The following is a 25,536-nucleotide window of genomic DNA, read 5'->3' on the forward strand; positions in this document are numbered from 1 at the left end:
TTACAGTAATTACAACAAAACAATAATACTAGCAATACTAATAGTGCTAATAATAATAAGTCATACACATATTAATTACATTTCCAATGCAAATACATACGAGAACAATTTGTTTCCTAGTCTAGTGTTAGAATGGATGAAGAAACGTGAGTAAAACACGTTTAACATATGTATTCATTATATTGATTCGTGCCACTTTATATCAGTTAATTGGCATGAACGATTGCAGTTAAAAACGTGCAATAGCTGAGCCAACGCACTTTGACATCTTGACATTCAGAATTTCTCATTGCCTACTGTCGAAATGTCAAATGCAAAGAGTAGAGGGTAGAGAAAGGGAGACGAGGAACGCAGACACAACATGATCATTAAACTTCCGTCCCATAAGCGGTGCAGTAGGCTACCCTAGGTCCTTGTGTGTGCACACAGACATACTTTGAGAGACCTGCAATGCCCAAACTACCCTGGGCGACTGTTTTCGGGGACAGACTTAGAAGGTAGGTATAGTGGTGGTGAAAAGCATGAATATAGAAATCCCGGAGCACAGAGGACGCACGGAAAGACGGTCCGACTCCGCATCGAAGACTGGAATTGCAGAGGGTGAGTGGAAGATGCACGGGCTGTTGGGTTGCATGACCGAGTTCTGGTGGATGCTCTATCGGTGCAATGTTTTATATGATTTATAACGCATTCTTTCAAATCTGTGCATGTGTAAATATATGTTGCCAGATATAATCAACCAGAACCAAATGATTTGATGTGGAGTCGCTACTCCACTTACTATACATACTTCTATTGTTTCAACTTAAAAAGCAATGTCAGAGATGGGAAATAGTTTGATCTACATAACAGTATGACCTTAGGCAGAGTGCTTCATAGAGTATCTCATATGAGAGATATTCTGTAAGAAAAGTGTGCACAGCGTGCTTACAAAAAGGATAAAGTCCATTCTGCAAATATTCACATATATTCAAAAGTATACATTACAATGTGATTTCTGTCTTTCAGCTTGTTTTTTGAAATGTAACCTCCTTTTTCTGCCAACAAGCTGCTTACCGTGTGTAGTCTGTCTACTTGTTTTACAATCACTTATCCAATCTTTAATTGAATGCATATGAATCACTTCAAATGCATTCTTTTATTATATGTTTTTCATTTCATGGGTTTAATGTGGGTGGTCATATGGTTTTCAGTTTTCAAAACATGTCAGACATTTTTCTTTTTAAATTGAGTTGAATCCCATTTTCAGAAGGCTGAAGTTGATATTATGGTTGTGGCTTCCTTTATTAGTAACACAAATAGAAACTGTAAATGAGGAGACAGCTTTGAAAAGTTATTACAGTTGTAAAAATGAAACGCAGAATGTCATGAACACATGGACTGGGAAACATAAAATAGTCTTTACCAATGCATTGTCATTGTAATTACAAAAATTAATGCAATTATGCTAATATACATTCACAAACCTAGCTACCTTGTTTGCCTCTGTAGACTAAGTGGGCACACTGTACAGCAGAAAGGCATGGCATTCCTTTTGATAGAGAAACATTTTAAGACTTATCTATTCATTCTTAACTACTGAACATATTGATACCATATTGGTTTTTACATTGTTTAAATGTGTATACTATTGTTCTTAAATGAACAGTATATATTATCTAGATTTTGACTATATCATCTTAGACCTCAGCCAGTGACGTCTTTGCCATTTATTTTCTGTCTAGAAATCAGCACAGCCAACGGGCACTTGAAGCCCTTTAGAAACAACATGGCCTTTGACTTCTCGATAAACCTGGGATCGCATTTCTGTTTCAATGCTATTGGAATATAAGCTATGATCCCTTGAAAGCTATGTCATGATGCAATCTCTATGCCTTATGTATAGAATGTTTGAGAGATCTGTATAGGCCTATACTCGATTAAATGCTCTTTTTACGTTGTCTATCATGAAATTTGATAAACAAACAATACATGTCATTGTGTATGCTAAAGATTATTTCACGGTCAACCGTCTATTTCACAAACATAAATAGTCTAAGAGAACCATTGAAATAAGTTGTGCCATACTTCAACATTTCATATTGAAGAAACCTAAATATGTTTATGCTTATCAGTCAGTGTTCCTCTAGAACAGAGTGCATGCTGAATGTTGACCCCAGCTGAAATAGACAGGTTAGCTTGCAGATCACAGATCAGTTTACTGTTGTGGAGGTGAGAGGAGAGTGAAGGGCAGTGAGGGTTCGGGGGACAGAGAGCGTGTTGTGTTTTCTAATTGACGTGACTCAGCATTCCAGATTCAAATTCACAACCCTGTCCTGGAATCAACTGCAGCCAACTGTAGCATGTTATGTCTGCATTATTCAGGGTCACAACAAGGCCACCAGGGGCCTTATATTGTAGGAAACTTGGAAAACACACACTGTACGTCTATGTTTGAATAATTTGGCTCAAGAATGTATTCAATTGGTTTCTCAACATGTAAAAGAGGAGAGTTTCATGTGTACACACGTGTTATTGGTTGGTGGGCCAGCAGGGCAAGATTGTGTACCTTTCCCAGCAGCTGAGAGAGGTCAAGCCACAGCATAGTGATAGGTGCCAGGTGGTTTTGGTCGTGGTTTGTTCCCTAAGGACCGTGGCCTGGGAAAGGGTAGAGAGGGAGCTCTATGGCATCACAGTACAAAATGGATCTGAGAACAGGGTGAAAAAAAACAGATTATAGAAATATGAATGCATTGTGTATAGAAAAATCAACCCAATCAAGTTCATGAAAGTAGACATGATACATAACTAATATGCCATGTTTTTTTCAAGGCTTTTTCAGAGGCATAATAATGGCATATTATGTTCAGCCCTGGTTGCAGTGACAGACCCCTCTGTTGAGAGAGATGAGAAGGTTGCCCTGTGCCCTGCTCTGTCTGTCAGGCCTGAACTCAAGTGAATGTGGGAATGTAGCACCTGTGTGTCGTGGGTGTGCTCCAGTGTCTATGATGTGTGTATGGCTGTTGTTTTCAGGGAGATAAAATGACCTTGGCTTGCCATCAAGGTACTGGCTCCCAGTGTCCACCAAGGTGTATAGGTTGTGGCATCCTTAGGGTCTGGAGTTGAGGGGCAGGGTCATGGTCTACAACAAAGGACACCTAACAATATAACTGTATGAGCTCTTTGTGATCTAATCTCCTTCAACAAATCTTGTGGTACACTCTTAGAAAAAAGGGGTTCTTCGACTGTCCTTGTTGGAGAACCTTTTTGGGTTACATGCAACCTAAAAGGGTTCCTTCAAAGGGTTCTCCCATATGGACAGCAGAAGAACCCTTTTTGGTTCTAGGTAGAACTTTTGATTTCTAGGAGTGTAGAAATGTTTAGCTCTCTCTGATTAAGATATCAAGCTTATACACTACAGTATGTGAGCAATGGGCATGCTATGCTTTTTCAGTTATACATTGTGTGCTACTGTACCATCATATTTTGATAGCAGCAATTGACATCCTTGTTTGCTCAAGACTCTCTTGCACTTTGTATTGAATCATCCTGCTGCTCTTTACTTACAGGGGAGATGTACTATACAGTATATCAAGATGAGCAAACAAGAGCCTGAGTCATATCAGGACACATACAGTAGGAGATTCCCTAGCAGGGGTAGTCTTCACAGTGAGCTATCTAAGGGATTTGTTCCTCCCTTTTTCTCTATCAAGTGAGAAAGTACTTGTTGTTTCGTCAGATGGACAGGATAGTTGGGACGGGAAGGTAGAGATTAAAGCTAATACAAGCTAATGCATGTCAGGAGGAGTGAAGCAGTGGAGGCTGGTGGAGGTAGAAATCAGAGGACGGGCTCATTGCAATGCATGGAATGGAATAAGGAATGGTATCAAACACCCGGGGTTGCGAATTGAGAATGGTCCATGTCATTAGGTGCCCTGTAAAACACACCACAGTAAACCAGGACTTGGCCAGATGGACAATAGCACTCTGATTATCCTCCCTATTCTCTCCCTCTCAGTACACTCTCCCTTTCTGCTCTTGTCGGGTAGAGGGGGACCTAGAATACCAGGTAAAAGACATTTCAACTAACTAGCCCAGATTTGTTTATATTTGATATCTAAGAGAGGGACGTAACTCCCCCCTTAAACTTGATCTTTCATCTGACACAAGTGGGCTCCTGGAATGGAATGAGGAATGGTTTCAAACACACGTGTTTTATATCATTCCTTATTCCATTTCATGAATTACAATGAGCCTGTTCTCCGATTTCTACCTCCACCAGCCTCCCCTGAAGTGAAGTGTAGCTTCTCTCTCAGCATACTGACCTTCACATGTGCATTCCAGAGGCCTCAATGAAATTGTGAGAAACATAAATATTATACCCATTCTCCAATGATCTGTATCATTAGGAAAGTAAAAAAAAGTCTGTGTTTAGGTCATGTGCTGAGAATGTGCTTTCCTATACAGGAATGTTGAAAATTGTTTTATTATATATTTTTGGCCACCTCTGCTACTCTCTAAAAATAAAGCCGTGTAGAACTCCTACACAAAGGGTCTTCACAGTCATTCTAACCTCTGAGGTGACCCAAGGGAACAGTCGTCAACATCTTTGTGATGTCACTATCTATTTGGGTTGTCTCCTCAGTCTCTGTGTAGCGTTATGGTGTTTTCACACCCTCACCAGGTCATGGTCACATGCTTCTGGGGATAAGACCTGTACCCCAATTTTCACTCTGAGAAAATAAACTTTGTATGGAGCTGTTGATGTTTTTCTTCTGTCCATTTTTCAGGTCTTACATCTGGCGCCCAGTTGTACTATCTATTTTCTCAGCCCTTCTCAGTGGCACGTCTCTTCATTTGATAACATTAGAGTGAAATGTTAACAACCCCCACATCAGGGGAGCCCAGGCAATGAATGGTTGGCATAGAGTAATATTGAGAAAAAATATGGGTAATGTTTCATTAAACCAAGGTATTTCCGGCAAGCAGATAACGTAACTGCCAAATATCCTACCAATTACTGGTGCCAAATATGGCTCCTCTGTGATGTGGTTTGACAGGAGTGGGAGGTGGTGGTGGTGGTGAGGAGTAGTGATGGGGTGGACTAGGAAGGTGCTGTATCAGGTTTCACTGTAGATAACACAGTAATCCTGCTCAGCCCTCCATTCTTGTCTGTTGGTGTGTTAGATAGAAGTCCTACTGTACTGTGTTGGCTGGTATGAAAAGGACCCTGTTCAGGGTGGGAGATGGGAATAAGAACTAGGCAGTCAGGGTTGCTGAGAATGTTCCATGTCATTAGGTGCCCTGTAAACCACACCACAGTAAACCAGGACTTGGCCAGATGGACAATAGCACTCTGATTATCCTCCCTATTCTCTCCCTCTCAGTACACTCTCCCTTTCTGCTCTTGTCGGGTAGAGGGGGACCAGAATACCAGGTAAAAGACAAACTAACTAGCCCAGATTTGTTTATATTTGATATCTAAGAGAGGAACGGAACTCCCCCCTTAAACTTGATCTTTCATCTGACACAAGAGTGCTCTTTGAAGATCCACATCAAAGGGTGAAATCAAATCTGACACTGAATAACAAGCTGGAGTCTCATGGTTTAGGATTTAACCTTTTCATTTTCTGAAAGAGCTCTTTTTATTAAAGTTTGGGGTTTGGAGTTTTGGGAGGACACTGAACGTTCCTTGTGTGGGGTGGTGATAGGCCTCAGTGTAATGGTGTGATCTGAGGGTAAATGGGACAGGGTGGGTGGAAAGTGAGTAACTGGAGGAGACGGAGAGTAAGGGAAAGAGGTGGGATGGATAAAATGACCAAAAGGGAGGATGCTATGGAGGGATAGAATGAGGGAGGGGTTGAAGTGAAAATGAAGGCAGGCTTTGATTTTGATCAATTAGGGTCATTCAGGATGTAGGTGAGATTCAGCAGAAGCTGCAGAGGTGAACAGGATAATGAAAAAGGATGTAATGAGATTTTACTGTTATTATTGCTACCAGCTTAGTCAGGGCTAACGACAGCTTGGTCCTGCAATAGAGCATGTCCAAGAGTATACTACTGTACAGCTTGTTAAGTTAAGAAACTGTAGCATAGCACCACTTACTCTGTACTACACTGTGTGTGTGTGTGTGTGTGTGTGTGTGTGTGTGTGTGTGTGTGTGTGTGTGTGTTGTGATGCTGTTTGACAAGTGCCTCCTTTCTTCCTTAGGCCACTGACAGGGAACCATGTGCAGCTCCCTGAGTCCTAAGCAGCCCATTGGCCCAGGCCTGACAGACATGCAGCAGTACAGCCAATGGCTGGCCAGCCGACACGAGGCCAGCCTATTGCCCATGAAGGAGGACCTGGCCCTATGGCTGACCAACATGTTAGGTAAGGTCTAATGCTTATCATAAAGGACATACAGTATAAGTTATTATGCTTCATATGAATGCCTGTATTGTGCTACGGTTAACCTGATTGTTAACCTAGTTCAGAAAGCCTGGGGAAATCCTGTGCAGAAAGTAGCTACAAAGGGTTAGGGTTAGGGTTTCAAACCTGTTTGAAATGAGTGACGCCTCGCAACACGTAAAACCAATCAAATACCTTGCTTAGGCGGAGCTCCAACAAAACATAGGTTTTCTTCCATTTTCTTAAATGTTGCAAGCCAGCATAGACAACAACTCTCTTCAAATTAGTCCTACCTGGTCGGAAAAGATGACCCACATAACAGCAAGCAACCATTCTACAGGCATGTGGGGGAGGGTTCTTGGAATGTAACATCCAATGACATTGCGAGCACATTCTCCCATCGCTCTGTCCAGTTCAATCCTAGCCAGATTGACTAATCTAAAATTCTCCAGACGTCCAAAGGAGGTGTGAGAACAATGTGATTTGGAGGTATGGCTACGCGAGACTGGTAAGGTATGGCAAGGTATGTCAAGTACAGTTCTTCAAACATTGTAAACACAAGTCAAAACCAGTCTGTTAGACTGCAGTTCAGTCATGACAGTGCCTACAGTGGTTATGGAAGCAATAGTGTTGCTGACTTGCACAGCCAAAGTACAGTATATCCTGTTCAAATGTTTACAGAGGTGGAGAGTTTTGAAGTGAGGTCCAGATGAGGTCTGGTGTTTGCTGTCTAGATTAGAATCCCGATAATGTTTCTCATATCCTCAACTTCAATAGCTGTGTTTTTATTTTTAATTTTGTTTCATTCGTAAGCCTTTAGATCCTCAGGGGACCTGCTTATTGATCTGAAGTTCATTACAAACTGTTAATGAGCCTAGAATGGGGAGCATCTCCCCCACATTAGAAACCAATCCTCTAATTGAATAATGATTGTTGTTTAGCACCTTTAGTTACAATGCACAGTCAGTAGGATCAATTTCAGCTGTAGGATGGTGTGTTTGGGCTACTATACAATCAATCTTGGTGTAGTGTATTAGGTAGAGAGGATTCTATTTCCATAAATTCATGGATGTGAGATCAGGGAGCTGCTTTGCATAACAGAATCTAATAATAGATCCTGCCTCTTAATTTTTGCATGAGTCTCGTTCCAGGATGTGTTTTTAATTCACATTTTACCTCTGATCGCTCTCCCTATCACCCCATCTCACTATCTGTCCATATCTGTTTGCATTGGTGAGCCAGCAGGCATGGCCTTGCGGTCTGGCAGGAGGAGGAGGATGAGAGGAGCTGAGGGAAACAGGAGCAACACACAATGTTTATCTAGTCTTCCGCAACCAGTTCGTTTGCAAATACTCAGCTACTGATAGTGATATTTTCCTTCATGACTACAATACTGATCGTTCATAGTCACCAGGCAAATCATTTTACGACACATGAGAGGCCCTGTGTAATTTAATGTATAATGAGTCTAAGGCACTTTGAGGGTTTGTTGTTGTACTGTACTGTAGGTGGGAGGGGTTTTGCTTATGTACTATACTGACAGAGATTGACATGCAGAGGCATGGCTATTTTGGTGGAGAGTGAGTGGATGGTTGAATGTAGAAAGTTTTTAGGCACATTATTGTTGTGGATGGAGGATATTGTAACACAATAACTGATACTATAAGTATATAGCATAAGTATAGTTTTTTTGAGAACCTGTGATTCTCCCTAAAGACTAAGCTATAAGCCATACGTTTATGTAAATACTACTTACTATCATGTCCAGAGTAGGACTATAATGAAAGGGGGTGAGTAAGAGGCAGAGGAGAGTATGTATTTTCCTTTTCTGGTGAGAGGGAGGGGATTGCATGAAAATAAGGCGGGAACTTAGTGGGTATTTCCCAAGCTCTCAATCTCTCTTCCTCTGGGCTCAATTACCACATTTGGAACTCATTAAACCTCTAACCCCCCCAGCCCTCTCCTCCCATTAGAAAAAGAAAAGAGATGAAAAAAAATCTCTCTAGTTTCTTTCCACAGACACCCCCTGCCACCACCTCCTATTCCAGAATGATCTAACTGAGAAAGAATGGTCGTCTGGAAGCCAGTCAACTGGAAAGACCACATGTTGATCACTGTTCTATCTCTTCAAGTGTGTGGGATAATGAAGCATTACTGTGCAAAATCAGATTGCCCCCCGAGTTCTATCTGACTTTGCCTGTGTTACTCTGCAGCATGCAATCTGGAGCCATCTCCTGTGTTTTCTCATTCACGTGCTGTTTATGAACTGCTGGCTGCTATAATCAAAACTCCTTGAACCATATAACACTGATATCATACCAGTGATTCCTATGTACTTTGCATTTATAGTAGAACTCAGACTTGAGGTTTTAGTATAACAAAGACAGTATTGTATTATTTGTGGTATGCATACACTGTTTTATTACTAGTATGTATATTCATTGTTCAATGGGACCTCTCTTCTCTTTTCTTTTCTTTTTTTTCTCTTATTTTCTCTTCTCTTCTCTTCTCTTTTCTGCTCTTCTCTTCTCTTCTCTTCTCTCGTCTTCTCTTCTCTTCTCTTCGCTTCAATTCGCTTCTCTTCTCTTCTCTTCTCCTCTCCTCTCCTCTCCTCTCCTCTCCTCTCCTGCTCACTGCACAGGCCTGGAGATCACAGCCGAGAGCTTCATGGCTCGTTTGGACAACGGCTTCCTGCTGTGCCAGCTGGCTGAGACACTGCAGGAGAAGTTCAGGCAGAACAATGGCGATCTGCCTGCCCTTGGCAATGGCAAGGTACTTGGAAACCTGCACTGCAAGACAGGCTAAGATAGTTTTAGCCCAGTGTCAATCATTATAAAAACAGTGGAAGAATAATGAGTAATACTACTATTAATACTATTTTGTATATTTGAACATTCTTTCTTGTTAATATTGTTGTCCTTGAATTCAATGACACCACTGTATATATGTTATATCTCATGGACTAACCATCACTTGGAATATGGAATTCACCAGAAATGCCAAAAAAATGCAACACAACCCATGTATTTTGTATTGGTTGTAAATTGCCTCAAATATCTCCACATCGACAGCCAGGAAATTGCTTTGGAGGTGAACCATCCTCAAGGATTTTGTTCATATTTCCTTATCTATGAGGAATTTGACACTCAGACCAAATATTATTACTATATGTGACAGCTATGCAGATGATCTTACCATTCTAATACATTTTTGTCATGTTAAACAAACTATTTGAGTGTGAGTATCCCCCTTCAAAGATAATGTGGTGCAGTCTGTTCTTATGAAGAAATGAAAGCCTCTTTGCTGCCCTTCACATGAAGACGAGTAAACAACTGCAATAATGGAGACTGCAGCCCGGAGAAGGCGTCTGTCTGTAACTGTTGGTACAAGCTTTCCCCCTACTGTGGCCCCAGATTTGAGTAGTGGCCACATGCTCCCTAAGGCTAGAGAATGTGAGAAGGTACTGTATAGCCTGTAAACTGCTGACCATGCTATTTTATATGGACCAGGCTAATGACAGAAAAGGGTTGTTAACTTTGATAGATTCCCAGTCGCAATACGTCTAAGCCTGAAGTTTATGTTGTACATTTGAAATGTGGTGCTTGTGTTGGCCTGAGTCCAATCACAAAAGTAACCCTCGGTAATGTACCTGTCACTCAGTGGAGGCTGGTGGAGGTAGAAATTAGAGGACGGGCTCATTGTAATGCATGGAGTGGAATGAGGAATGGTATCAAACATGTGTAATGCATGGAATAGAATGATGAATTTGATACCATTCCTCATTCCATTCTATGCATTACAATAAGCCCGTCCTCTGATTTCTACCTCCACCAGCCTCCCCTGCTGTCACTATCCCCTCCATCACTGGCACTGTAAGCAGCACATTCACCCCCTGCTGTTCTTACAAAACACATGTGGGTATGGCTAGGATATATATTAATTGTTTGGGATGCATGTCTGAAGCATCACAAGCAATTAAAGTGGAATCCTACACGTGCATAAGACAAATCATCACACAAAAGTCCCATTGAAAGCAAAATGTATGCGTTACGTGTGCAGATCGCAAGTTAGGATTCCACCATTCATGAGCAGCACATATGATTCCTTTCTCTTTTGCAGAGAAATACGTATATCTGCCAACCTCCTATCATGGACAATGTCACATGCCCCTGATGGTAGGTCTTGGGAAGAACTCACAACAGCTTCCATAAAGATGGAACACAATGGAGCCAAATGCTGATTAAAATAGTTTAGAGCTAACCAAGAACTATTTAGCAGGAAAGAAAAGGCCAGCCTGTGTATGTCATACTGGACCATAGCTTGACTGATCGATAGTGTTCCGATTCCACTGTGATTCCACTGTGATTCCACTGTGATTCCACTGTGCCACCTTTGGTTTGCCCTCATGCCTTCAATTTGATTACTGAGTGGGTTCATCAGCAGGAACAATGATTCTCTATTTTCTTGGGAGCTCAGCAATTTTAGAGAGCAGGCAACAAGTAGGTTGTATAGGCAAGGTCAGAAACCAATTCTGGGTCTCTTCATGTTGTATCTTATAGAGGCGTAGCTTGTCAGTGACAATGCCGTTTCTCACATGAACTGAGTGTTGAGAGGGATATCGTCATTTCTTTTTATTCTGGAGGGCCTTAAGGCTGTTACTGGGTTGAAGCAGAAGGGGAGCAATAGGCTCTTTTGTTGGCTCCTTAGCGAGCGTTCTCATCATGTCATTCATGTTTGCACGGAGGCATTAGTGAGCTGCTGATGGTGGGTCTCCTGATCCCAGTGTGCTTAGAGAAGCACAGATGTATGGAAATGCTTGAGGTCAATAGCCGTGGGAAGGGTTGCCGAAATAGAGGAGTCTATTGATCTAGATTCTAGGAGGCCATGTGAGAGGGAGAAATGACATCAGCCTTAAGATACTCTCTGGGACTGAAAGTTTTATGACGTTGATTGCTTACAGTGCATTCAGAAAGTATTCAGACCCCTTCACTTTTTCAACATTTTGTTATGTTACAGCCTTATTCTAAAATGGATTCAATTCATTTTTTAATCATCAATCTACACACAATACCCTATAATGACAAAGCAAAAACAGGTTTTTAGAAATGTTTGCTAATTTATTAAAAATAAAAAACTGAAATATCACATTTACATAAATATTCAGACCCTTTGTTATGACACTTGAAATTGAGCTCAGGTGCATCCTGTTTCCATTTATCATCTTTGAGATGTTTCTACAACTTGATTGGAGTCCACCTGTGGTAAATTAACTTGATTGGACATGATTTGGAACAGCACACACAGAGCAAAAACCAGGCCATGAGGTCGTAGGAATTGTCCGTAGACCTCTGAGACAGGATTGTGTCAAGGCACAGATCTGGGGAAGGGTACAAAAAGATTCTGCAGTATTGAAGGTCCCCAAGAACACAGTAGCCTCCATCATTCTTAAATGGAAGAAGTTTGGAACCACCAAGACTCTTCCTAGAGCTGGCCACCCAGCCAAACTGAGCAATAGGGGGAGAAGGACCATCGTCAGGGAGGTGAACAAGAACCTAATGGTCACTCTGACAGAGCTCCAGAGTTCCTCTGTGGAGATGGGAGAACCTTCCAGAAGGACAACCATCTCTGCAGCACTCTACCAATCAGGCCTTTATGGTAGAGTGGCCAGACGGAAGCCACTCCTCAGTAAAAAGCACATGACAGCCCGCTTGGAGTTTGCCAAAAGGCACCTAAAGGACTCTCAGACCATGAGAAACAAGATTCTCTGGTCTGATTAAACCAAGATTGAACTCTTTGGCCTGAATGCCAAGCGTCACATCTGGAGGAAATCAGGCATCGCTCATTACCTGGCCAATACCATCCCTACAGTGAAGCTTGGTGGTGACAGCATCATGCTTTGGGGATGTTTTTTTCAGCGGCAGGGACTGGGAGACTAGTCAGGATCAAGGGAAAGATGAACGGAGCAAAGTACAGAGAGATCCTTGATGAAAACCTGCTCCAGAGTGCTCAGGACCTCAGACTGGGGTTAAGGTTCTCCTTCCAACAGGACAACGACCCTAAGCACACAGCCAAGACAACAGTGGCTTCAAGACAAGTCTCTGAATGTCCTTGAGTGGCCCAGCCAGAGCTTGGACTTGAATCCGATCAAACATCTCTGGAGAGACCTGAAAGTAGCTGTGCACTGACACTCCCCATCCAACCTGATAGAGCTTGAGAGAATCTGCAGAGAAGAATGGGAGAAACTCCCCAAATACAGGTGTGCCAAGCTTGTAGCGTCATATCCAAGAAGACTTGAGGCTATAATCGATGCCAAAGGTGCTTCAACAAAGTACTGAGTAAAGGGTCTGAATACTTATGTAAATGTGATTTAATATTTAATACATTTTTAATAAATTAGCAAACATTTGTAAAAACCTGTTTTGGCTTTGTCATTATGGGCTATTGTATGTAGATTGATGAGGGGAAAAAATGAATTTAATCCATTTTAGAATAAGGCTGTAACATAACAAAATGTGGGGAAAAGTGAAGGGGTCTGTATATTTTCTGAATGCACTGTATATGAGAAGAGAATGGGCTTCTCTGACATCTAACAAGTGATTTGCTGACCATCCATGTTGAACTTCCTTTCAGGAAGTTCATTATGATGATACTGTGTGTCATGAAAGATTCAACATGCTCTCAGTGCTTAACACTTTACAGTCAACTATTGCTGAGGGCTTTTGAAATAACTAACAAGCTAGTTTCTAGCCAGAACAGTTTTGAGTTGCTTTGAAGTCACAAGACCATATTTGGAGCAATATATATAAGAGGAGTTAAATGATTCCAGCCGTGATAGAGACCTGGTGCATTATTAATCCTCCATGTTGAACACCATCAGTGAACTTCATACTATAGCTCCAATGCTCAACAGTGACTCAGAACAGTTAGAGAGGCAGGATGCAATGTGTGCTCAATATGTACGCTGTCCCGTGATGCTGTTCATCACGGTTAATACAAACTGAACATAGCTCATAGATAAACATGGATGACTATTCTCCATATTATTGCCAATACTCCAATAACAACATTTTTAATACAGTAAATGTAATTTGCATAGTTGTTACATGCTAATTCAGTAATTGCTCTGTAATTACATAATAAGGTAATTGAGCGGTTTTTGTAACGGTTTTTGAAGAGTTCTTAATTTCACTTATGTTATACCAGGAAACGTTGAACCCCATGACCGTGATTAAAAACGATTACAAAACAATGTTTTAGTGCTTAACGACACTGTTACTACACCGGTATTAGAGCGTAGGTGTTTTGTTTGTTTTGATGCTGTTCTTTTGATGTAGCCTCAGTTGAGACCATTTTGAGAGTACACAGGGTTTATTAACTGCTTGAGTGAAGGATTTATTGAGTGATTGATATACTTTGTGACCATTATAGCTATAGTTCTTCAAGCAAAATGCTTCAAGATGCTTGCTTTTTTTTATAGCAAGCATTATTGGTTCCCATCCATTTAACCCGATCCTCCACTCCTGCAGTACAGTTAATATTTAGCCAGGTGAGAAGGTGGGTTCTACAGGTAGCCACAGTGGCTTTGCTAGCACATGCCAATGCTAATGGTCAGCTAATACGATATGTGGGTATCATTGTTGTCCAAGGAATGCGAGGTAATGCTGCAATAGAAAAGACTCCAGAAAAGCCAGGAGAGCCTGGAAAGAAAGGAAAAATCCCCACAAAAGACTGCATTTTTCCAGCATGACCTCATTGCACCTTTCTCTTAGCTCAGACGCACACATCCTGTATAAAACCACAGCGAGGCGCATAAATCTTCCAGAACGGCCCGTGTGGGGGGCTGCTGCGCATAAGAGTGTCATTTGATCCCAAATCATAGCAGGCCTGGTGAAGTAGCTCTCCGTCTCTCCCCCGCCATCTACCATATTGATCTGTGAATGGAAAAGGTCCTTGATCTGAGCTGAAACCAGAGCCTCAACAGATGGAGAAGAAATCCATGCAGATCCAGGGTAGATGGTTATGTGTTCTAATGGAAATGCTGGGGGTTGGGTTGGGGCGCCCCACATTGGTTAACAAGGCTGCCTTTTCTCTGGAAGCATAAAGTACATCAGCTTCTGTTGGGCTGGAAGTACGTCATCTAGCTAAGGGGTTACTGATCGTTTTTTCGCGATTGTGAAATATCCTTGCCAAACTGCTACAGCATTTGTGAAGTGCACACACTGATCTAATGATGATCTCTCCCCATCTCCACCAGGCCATACCCTGCAGGAGGATCCCATGCCGCGCCAGCGCTCCCTCTGGCTCCTTCTTCGCCAGGGACAACACAGCCAACTTCCTTGCTTGGTGTCGCCAGGTTGGAGTTGGAGACACCTGTTTGTTTGAGTCTGAGGGTTTGGGTGAGTGTCCATACGATCCATACAGTATAGGCCTATAGTTTGTGCTCTGCGTTCATTCTTTGTTGATTACTTAAATTATACCCAACAAAGTTGATTGAAGACGCAGGAAGCCTATACTGTATGATGAGAAGGTGACGTACTCATATCAGAATAGTACTGCACCATCTTAATGTATCCAGCCCGAGCTCCATGATAATGTTGTATTGTGTCGTTTAGCAGAGTGAAGGGCTGTAGGGGATAGGGGAATGAGAGGATGACATTTCCCAGATCACAGACAGTCAAGTTTCCTTGCATAAATATGGCCTTGTCTGGTTCTGGCTGCCACCACTACTGCCACGGAGGAGAGACCCAGATTGCTGGTGGGTTGCAGAGACACAAAAGTATCTCTTTTATCAGTCTGAATGGCCTGATTATTCTGGTTGGGGCCTGGGCACCCTGTACCGCACCACCACCACTGCATCTCCTCCACCCCCCTGCCCCAGAGGACAGAATCACTTACAGCTCAGACAGAGGCCAGCTCTTTGCTATCGGTTCTGCATCAGCTCCTGTTCTATTGACGACACAATGCCCATTTGGACAGCAGCCTGCTCTTCTGGGACCATTGTGACAGCTTTGGTTTACCAGATGACTCCGATATATGTGCATCTTAAATAGTTGTATCCTGCACAAAATGTCCTGAGAAACATGGAGGGACTGGGAGAGCAGACAGTGGGGTGTGAGTTAGTGAGAAAGTAGGGCAATGCTATGTAAATGTTTTGCTCAGTATGCAGTGGGGATTTTTTGCTCGCTTTTAACATTGACGTAGTGTTGCAAGTTCTGCACTTTTGTCTGACTTAACATGATGACTCATGATCATAGGTATTTACTTGAAATATGCAAGAAAATACCTACCAGGTATGTGTCTATAAAGCTGATTTATATGACCATGTCGGCTGCAGAAGTACAAAGAATTCTCATGTTTTCTCCTGCTTTCTGGCTTCTCACTGCTTTAAACCCCAGCCAGCTCCCTTTGTTCAGTTGAATTATTGAAGATACATACTGTAGCTGTAAAAAGTGTAAGCCTCATAATATTATATGGGCATTAACATTTTGAAAATGTAGCCGAACTATGCCACTCGATAAAATAGCTCCTCTAATAAGAAAACACAGGTTCATAAATCATGGTAAATTCAAATAAAACGTTATTACAATATTTTGGTTTCTTAAGTTATGAGAAGTCAGTGTTTTGAGCAAAGGCTATAGGTTAGAGAACCCTAACTTCTATTGAAATGAGCTGCACCTGGGAGACTATATCACAGAATCTGTGGCGTGATCAAAATCCCCTATTACAGTATGTTACAAAGGGTAACTATCTTGTTCCCTATTTTCTCCCTCTCCCCTCTCTTCCCTGTAATGGATTGAACTGTTCATCATCAGGTGTAACAACAACAGGTTTGCTGTCATGAGGTGGATATCTTCTCTTTAATGCATGGTGTGCTGTGTCACATGCCCATCCTTCATCCACCTTCACTGTGTAGTGATAGATTTAGTTGGCATAGTCAAGTCTTATGAATGTTTTTCATGCAGCTTTTTGACTTTCACGATGTTTAGTCACACATTGATTGTTTTGTTTAGAAAAGGTAAAGCATGAGTTAGATTTAATAGTAATTGATTGAATACAACTTTTTATATATTCATTCATTAATTTTATTGATAAAGAAACATAAATTAACTGAAACAGAATTAGTTTTTTATTAACTTTAATCTATTTAGTGAGAACTAAAAGATAACGTTGTTCCTTGTTTGGTCACTTGCACCTGCTGTGGAGCAGTTGTCTGCTTAAATGCATGAAGCTGTTAAGAACCCACAATTTGGTGTGTAAATCATTGTTCACCTCACGCCACCTCACCAATATCAACATAATACCAAATCATCACAAAAAAATAATGTCATTTTCTCTCATATCCATTGCCATGATGGAAATCTTTATGTAGCTTTTTTTTTAAATAAAATATGACATTCTCTGGCAACTTGTTTAGCTACTGTTTTTTTTTTTAATGTTTAAAAAATTTTCACCCACTACTTGTGGGCTAAATATCGATGTTGGATTTTCTGGAATTCTCTCTCAACATCAGTTTGATGTTGTTTCACTGTGATAATATTGCCAACATATAATTGAGATGTACTAGCAGGTAGACTGTATAGATTTCTAGTTCTCAGATGTCTGTATCTCTCCTAGTTCTTCACAAGCAGCCGCGAGAAGTGTGTCTCTGTCTACTAGAATTGGGAAGGATAGCGTCTCGGTAAGGTGGAATATTTATGAAATGCCATCTATCATCTTATTGAATTTGATGACTTGAATCTGAAAAGAAAGAATTTCAATGTATATTACAGTACATACTGTATGTGTATTTTATAAGTATTAAAATCATTTGATTACATCCTCTGAAAAACCCTTTGTGATCCTCCTTTTAGTAATGAATGAGATGATTATATTTCCTCTTCTTCTTTCCTCTGTCTTCCATGTTAGGTACAAAGTGGAGCCTCCAGGACTCATAAAGCTGGAGAAGGAGATTGAGCAGGAGGAGAGAGCACCTCTACCTCCACCCTCACCTGTCTCCCCCTCCCCATCCCTCTCCCCCTCCCCCACCCCCTCCCCCACCCCCTCTCCCTCTCCCACCAAGTGCTCATCTAGCAAGAAGAGCACAGGAAAGCTGTTGGATGACGCTGTGAGTGTACAGCACTACATCTCACAATACGAGGAAGCACAATCCTATAATGACCACTGCAGCAAATACCACTGCCATCTATTTGTATTATCACCACCAGTACTCTCCCTTACCGAATAGAGCGCACACACTGGGATCTGATTGCCCTCTGAGCTCTGATGTATTATTGTTGTGTGTGTGTGTGTGTGTGTGTGTGTGTGTGTGTGTGTGTGTGTGTGTGTGTGTGTGTGTGTGTGTGTGTGTGTGTGTGTGTGTGTGTGTGTGTGTTTCAGGTAAAGCATATTGCTGAAGACCCTCCTTGCAAGTGTCCTAATAAGTTCTGTGTGGAGAGGCAGTCCCAGGGTCGATATCGTGTTGGGGAGAAGATGCTCTTCATCCGGGTTGGTACAAGCTTATCTCATCACACAAGACCTGTGTACAATACAACTCTCTTGTTCCGCATGGTTCCCTCCACCAAATGTTGTGTGTAATGAGGTGGAAATAGATGAGAGTGATTTGCACAGGGAATTGTCCATGTTTTATATTATTATCAATATTGACACCAGATAAGTAGATTACAGAATTACACCACCTATGATGCCCACAAAGCAAACCCTCTGTGTCCTTGTTCAGGGATTTAATGAGTAAGGATTTTTGGCTGACCCACTTTTACCCACGGAGTTGTTTATTGACTTCTTCAGGTTGGGAGTTTTTTGAGGGTTTCCCCAAAAATGTTTCTCATCTCAGTGCTAACTGACATTCACACAGACCCAGTTACACTGCATAATGCAGTCTGTTTATATATGGACTGCCTGTGGGATGAAAGTCTTCCATTGTCTCTGGCAAGAGCTCCATTGCTGTGAGGTTTCATTTACTGGTAATGGTATTCCAGCAATGTCTGTCTCACTGGCCAAGAGGCCAGTCCTGATGTGGCTCGCCCACAACAATGGGATAACAGTTCTCAGATTCCAATATGGCTTGATGACAAAATTATTTACGACTGTGAATATGGTTAACTGTATAATCCCATATTAATAGTGTAATAAAACGTACAATATCACATATCATATCATTACTGTTGCCAACGAGCTGCACATTTGCTCCCTCTGGGTTTCTTAAGCCTTTTAAGTGTACAATAAGGATTTAATCAGTCACTACCCAAAATGAGGTCCTTAAAATGGAGCAGGGGAGGCTGGTGGTAGTAGAAATCGGAGGGCATTGTAATGCAAGGAATGGAATGAGGAATACTGTAGTATCAAACTTGTGTTTGATACCATTCCTTGCATTACAATGAGCCTGTCCTGCAAATTCTACCTCCACCAGCCTCCACTGCTTAAAATAGAGGTATAGAAGGGGTATTGGAACAAAGAGGTGGAGAGACTAGTACAGGTTAGTGTGGTTGCATTGTTACCCTTGGGATTTTGGTTACCTGGCAACCTACTCCCAGGATTCACACATCAGAGAATAAGGATTGTTTGGTTTGTGTGTACAATATGTCCAAAGAACACACATAAGGAAGTCTCCCAATACTGTATAGCTGGATAGACTAAGTATGAATATTGAGAATCTCATAAACTAAATAATTAAAAAGACTTAGGTTGGTTGGCAGCAGATCGTTTATGTTCTAGTCAATCCAACTGCTCTATAGGAGCAATCTCAGATTGATTTGTACTGTAGGGGTGTGAAATGATGAAATATTCAGGCTAAAGTTGTAGTGCATTTTGGGCTGGATCTTCCTTGCGTTGGGTCTGCCCTCTACTGATAGGTCATGGGAGCTGCAAGACAAGGTTGATATTGTATAGACCTATTAGTGCAATTATCATAACGTACAAGTCATTAGACCTTTTTGTCCCATGATTTTCCATTTTTCCATAAGAAAAATTACCATCCAAGGTCTGATATGTGTTGTCCCTCTAGATTTGAAGTATTTTTCCCTTAGAAAATATTTTCAACTGCAGGGGGAAATATCCAGCATTGTTCGACTGCCTTTCGTGTGACAGACAGCCTTCTTTTCATTCATTCATGAGAGGATCAAGGACACATGATGAATCCTGGATAAAGATGTTTTTTGTGCTGGCTTTTCAAAACATTAGAATGCCTAGAATGCCTCTGGTTGGAGTGTCTGATGCTGTCTGTTCTACATGTGCGAGACAGACAGACAATTCCAGCAGTTCAAAGACACTATGAACCTCCATCTCTCTCTGGTTCTCAGCGAGCGCTCTTCACTGAGAGAGAGAAGCTGTAATTAAAATTCCTCCAGTAGCACCTCTATTTACTCTGCATCTGTGTTTCTTCCAACAAATAGCATTGAAGATCTAGGCCACAGTTGAGAATATTTGAATCTGGTAGAAGAGACATATTTTTGGGAAAATTCTCAATGAGGGTAGAGGAATGGATATGTAGAGGAAGAATTCAGTGTGAACAGATTTCAAAGCAAAATGGTAAAAGGAATGCGAGCATAGGCTACTGTATGTCTACTGTAAGGCATGTACTGTGGCGTGATTAAATATTAGTATTCACTTTCCAAGCATCAAGCAGATACTGTACAGCAGTATATCATCATGTCATTGGCCAGGGGTCCTAGGACTGAAATGAATATGGGAACACTATATCAGCTTTGTGACCTGACCCTAAATATGAATTATAGAGAAATGAACAAGAGTGAAGGATAATCGTGAGAAAATCCCATGTAGTAAATCTGAACAATACAGTATGTAATCAAAAGCATTGGAGGTTATTCAGGCCACCATGGTCATCAGCAAAACAACATTGGGAGTGAAAGCATGTCCTTCAAGAGGAAACCTGGGATGTTCTCTAAGAATAGGAGAGAGTGTGCGTGTGTGTGTGTGTGCGTGCGTGCGTGTGTGTGTGTGTGTGTGTGTGTGTGTGTGTGTGTGTGTGTGTGTCTGTGTGTGTCTGTGTGTGTGTGCGTGCGTGTGTGTGTGTGTGTGTGTCTGTGTGTGTCTGTGTGTGTCTGTGTGTGTGTATAACCTGTTCCTTGTCCTTCCAATCATAAGCTTTCTCTCGAGACAGAGATGACTGATCCTTCCCAGTTCCCAGAGTAAATGAGAGTGTTGTACCTCCAACAAGGGGGCTGAACCCTACCACACTGGCTGTCTGATGCTATGAGTCAACTCACCCCCAGGCCTCGCTCCTTCTCCTGGGTACAGTAGCCATAACTGGGCCCCTGTCTCATGGCACCATAGAGCATGATTGAAACCCCCTCTCCACCAGAAGCCCATTATGTCCCCAGTCACAGAGCTCGGGGGCAACGTGCTGCAGATTGGAACACTGGCCTGCCAATGCTCCTCTGATTGATTCTTTTAAGAGGCTTATAAATGTTTGATGTTATTATGCTGCCGGAGGGAGGGGAAGCCTCATATCTGGGTATGAGAAAGGAAAGGACAGGCCACACTCTATCTACCTCCGGTCTGATTTAGTGTTAAGATAAGGATCTTAGAAATACCTATGGTAGTTTATTCTGTGTATTTATTTGTCCGTTGTAGTTTGTATGCTAACACTGTCAACAACTGGGCTTGGAGGGTCATGTTTCTTTTATTGTTGCTTTTGCTTTCAATCTGACTGTTCCCATGTGATTGACCGGCCATTCAATCCAGTTATCGATGCTATCGGTCAATTCAGTGCTTTGCAACCCCTTATAGTGATTGTCACTGAAGAGATGCTGTGAGGATCTTATGGAGAGATGGATAACACTTGTGTTTTCTAACAGATCATTATCTAATAAGCAGACTCTCTGCTTGTATGGGTCAACTGCAGCTTCCTCTCAGTGAGGCTTGGATGAGTCTTTTTCTCTCATTACTGTTTGAATTGAAAGCTGGTGCTCAAATAATCTTTGCACATGGATCTATTAATGCGCACAGATGTCTGTCTCATTGAAGCTGCAATTAGTAAGCTTCTCAACAACTTGCTCGATACTTAGATGGAATCAGTGGAAGGCTATGTAGGATATTTACCAGCCCCATAGTGAAATTGACTAAGGCTACGAGCAAACACAGACATATCAGTTTGTTTGTATCACCAAGGTAATGGTAAGCTAATGATGGGGTGTGGCTCTGGTAAGTTGAGGAGGATGGGTGAGAATGCAGGATCTCTGGGGAATGCAGGCGTCTGAGCTGCCAGTGTGGGATAAATATGGCAGAGCTCTTTATTTCTTCAGCTATTTATTGGTGTTGGAGGCGTTGCCATGGTATCCAACCCTGAGAATGTACCATACGTAGCAGGCGAAAGCAGGCTAAAGAAAATGTGGTGTTGTAATTTAAAAGGCGTGAATGAAATTACCATTATATTGCTAAATAAAATGCAGCCCACTTCATATACAGTGCTGCTTGAAGGTTTGTGAACCCTACAGGGATGGTCATTATTTTTGTATAAAATATTAAAAGGAACTTATAAAATCTTTATCTAAATCCCAATTTGTAATAAAGACATTCCAAATAAAGGACACAAACAAAAAAATATGATATATTTTCATTGTTTGTTTAACGAAAGTGGTTTATTTAACAAAAACTCATGTGTGCAAAAATTTGTGAACCTCTTCAGTCAATAGCTTGTGGCACCTCCATTAGCAGCGATAACTTCAAGTAAACGTCTCATATAGCCACTAATCAGTCTCTGACATCTGTTTTGAGGGATTTTTGCCCACTCCTCCTTACAGAACTCAGACAATTGAGTGAGGTTTGAGGGGTGTCTGGCATGAACTACCTGCTTCTGGTCCTGCCACAGCATCTCGATTAGATTTAGGTCAGAACTTTGACATGACCGATCCAAAACACAAATCTTCTTTCTCCTGAGCCATTCTTTGGTAGATTTGCTTGAATGCTTTGGGTGGTTGTCTTGTTGGAAGACCCATTTTCAGCCCAGCTTTAGCTCCTTGACTGATGGCTTGATGTTCTGTTCAAGAATCTCCTGGTATACCTCAGAATTCATGGTTCCCTTAATGATGTGGAGTCATCCAGAAAAGCAGCCCCAGATCTTGACATTTCCACCACCATGTTTGAGTGTTGGGATAAGGTTCTTTTGGTGGTAGGCATTGTTGGGTTTCCGCCAAACATAGTGGTTTTGATTGTGACCAAAAAGGTCAATTTTGGACTCATCTGTCCAGAGAACGGACTTCCAGAAACCTTCAGGCTTGTCCAGGTGGTCTCTGGCAAAGTTAAGACAGGCAGTTTGGTTCTTTTTTGACAGCAGATGCTTTTTCCTAGCAACCCTCCCATGAATGCCATTTTGATTCAAGGGAGGTCTGAAAATCTCAAGATGTTATGTTTGGGTTGGCTTTTACCTGGTTTATTATTTTTCTTGTGACTCTTTTGGAAGTGAAATTTTGGAAATGCATCCACTTCTAGGCCGAGTTGCTGTCATGTTAAATGCTCTCTATTTGTAAATTATTTGCCTCACAGTGGACTGATGGAGCTCAAATCTTGTTGAGATGATTTTATAGCCTTCCCCAGACTGATGTGCTCTCTCTGCCCTCTTCCTGATGTCCTCTGAGATCTCCTTTCCTCTCGGCATGATGTGTTTTGCATTCACCTGTATGGGTAACACAAAATTGTTTCTTATGTCTATTTATCAGAGTCTCACCCAAACTCTTTCCTAAAGATCTCTCCTTTGATTGGTTTAACCAATGCAACTTGAGGTTCACTTATTTTTGCACCTGCACAAATTTCTTGATAATTTAGTTTTTGTACTACACGCATGATTTCCTCTAAACCAACATATGGAATTGGTAAATATAAATAAACCTGTTATGTCAGATATGTCCGATTTCTACCTCTTCCAGCCTCCCCTGTCGTCAGTGTGGTGGCTGTTGGTGGCCTGCGCTGATCTGTCTCCAGCAGATCTATCCTCTGGGCTCCACAGCCAGCTCCAGAACTGATCAATCACCTAGATCTGAGCTAAGCTCTTATCCTAGATCTGAGCCATACTCAGTTGGTCATTCATCTAGCTCTGCGCTAAGATTTTAAACCCACACTCAAGGAAATTACATTTGCTCTACACATGCAGGTGTAAGTGTCAAGTAGCCAATGTAATACATACGTATTTGATGTACTGATTGACATCAACGGACAGCTAACTTAATATTAATACAGGTAGGGTCTTTTTTGAACATTGTGATGTTACTGAGGTTGTCTCTGTCTTCTACCTCGTCCTGTAGATGCTGCACAATAAGCATGTGATGGTGCGTGTTGGCGGAGGCTGGGAAACCTTCGAGAGCTACCTGCTGAAACACGACCCGTGCCGCATGCTTCAGTTCTCCCGCGTGGAGGGCAAGACCTCCCCCATGGGCAGCAAGTCTCCAAACATCAAGGACCTTACCCCTGACAGCTACCTGGTGGTGGCTGCCCACTACCGCAGCAAAAAGTAAAGACACTCATAAGGGCTTGAGGAACATACTGTAACCTATTGCCCTTGTATCTCTCTCTGTAGTTCATGTAAGCCCCAGCTGTGACACCAGAGCTACAGTACAGCAGCCGTAAGCAGCAGGCTTGTGTTATGGAGAATTGTATTTGCATTTCCAGCCTATGAGAATTTATACAATTATTTTTACAATCACTTTTAGCCTGGGATCAAGACTGGTATATTTGGTACAGTACTATAAGTGGGTTTTATATATGATTTTGTGTATTTTATTTAGTTTAGCATTCTCTGGTTTAGTTTTGCCACCGGCTTGGTTGAATTGCTGACATGGATATGTGTGAATTGGTTGGAATAAGTGGAAAATATATCACCCAATTTCTTAAACAGTCTCTGCTACATTTAAGAGAAACCAGTGTAAACATGTTTAAGCTTAATTCATTCATTCACTCATCCTGTTAGAGAGTGTTTGATATCACCCACTGTATAGACTAATTTGTCATCATCATGTCAAGGAATCTGCCTTCATTTTATGCTTTATATACCAAAGAGTTTCACCAATTCCTCTTTGTAATGAAAATCAACCATTATGAAATGTTTGAAGTAATAACGATTTACTGTGTTATTGACTAACAATATACATAGCAATACTTAGGATGTTTACATATTGATTGCCGATTATTGATTTTATGTAATGTCTAATCTCAGAAAAGTGCTATTTGAATTATTTTGATTAGTGAGGCTCTATCCTGTTAAGTGTTTGTTAAGGAACACTATCAACGTTATTGTGAAAGTTAGATTATTTCTTCTGTGAGGATTAAGAGACAATCAAATGTACAATATTTGCAATTCATGTAAATCAATGTTAATATGATTGATTCAGATAAAATATGTATCATCTTGCGTTATTTGAGCCACTGCGCCTATTACACTTATATTATGTCCAATGTGAACACTTGTGATCCATTACTGACCCCAAAAGGCGATTTGCAGTACTTCAAATGGCCACTTATATGTGTGCTTTAGATTTGTTTTGATGTTGTTGCAATTATGCAGTAGATGTGTTTAACTGTTAATTAACTTCTCTTATGCCAACAGGATAAACCACAGGAGGCAGACTTTGGTAATAATGACTCGTCTGTTGAATGAATAGTGTTTTAGTTCAAGAATAGTTGATGAATAGTGCTTTAGTTTGGTCCAACATTGCCAGAGTGCTGCTGAAAACAATGCTTTGTGTAATCCCCAATCACAGGACAAGCTAACTCTCTGATTAACATGATGAGTAACAGTACTGTAGACACTGTTTTGTAAAGCCATGCAGGTGAGTCACATTACACACAACTGAACACGTAAGAGGCAGCTGAGGTACAGTGCTGAAGTATTCAGACCCTAAATTAAAAGAATTTGCCATCAATCCACACACAATACCAAGTGGGATACAATAACAAGTGCCATAGCAAATGGTCTGAATACTTACGTACATGAGATATTTCTGTATTTCAATTTGAATACATTTACTGAAATTTCAAAAAATGTGTTTTCACTTTGTCATTCTGGAGTATTGTGTGTGGATTGATGGCAAATTCTTTTAATTTAATCAATTTTCAATTGAGTCTATAACACAACAAAATGTGGAAAAAGTGAAGGGGTCTGAATACTTTCCGAAGGCACTGTAAGTCATCATGAGTGGTCCCTGGTGCTGTGTTCCCTAC

The 25,536-nt window shown here is 41.4% G+C and overlaps 1 protein-coding gene across 1 annotated transcript; it reads left to right on the forward strand.

Moving 5' to 3' along the window:
* The first annotated feature begins 387 nt into the window (after positions 1-387).
* On the forward strand, positions 388-24,732 carry gas2a (growth arrest-specific 2a). The gene is made up of 8 exons (XM_083665576.1): positions 388-600; positions 6,190-6,351; positions 9,011-9,141; positions 14,624-14,765; positions 16,984-17,047; positions 17,275-17,473; positions 17,746-17,853; positions 23,625-24,732. The coding sequence occupies exons 2-8, from the start codon at positions 6,207-6,209 to the stop codon at positions 23,832-23,834; spliced, it is 999 nt and encodes a 332-aa protein (XP_083521702.1). The 5' UTR covers positions 388-600; positions 6,190-6,206; the 3' UTR covers positions 23,835-24,732.
* The last annotated feature ends 804 nt before the right edge of the window (positions 24,733-25,536 follow it).

Source organism: Argentina silus (genome assembly GCF_951799395.1).
Source record: "Argentina silus genome assembly, chromosome: 3".
NCBI classification, from domain to species: domain Eukaryota; kingdom Metazoa; phylum Chordata; class Actinopteri; order Argentiniformes; family Argentinidae; genus Argentina; species Argentina silus.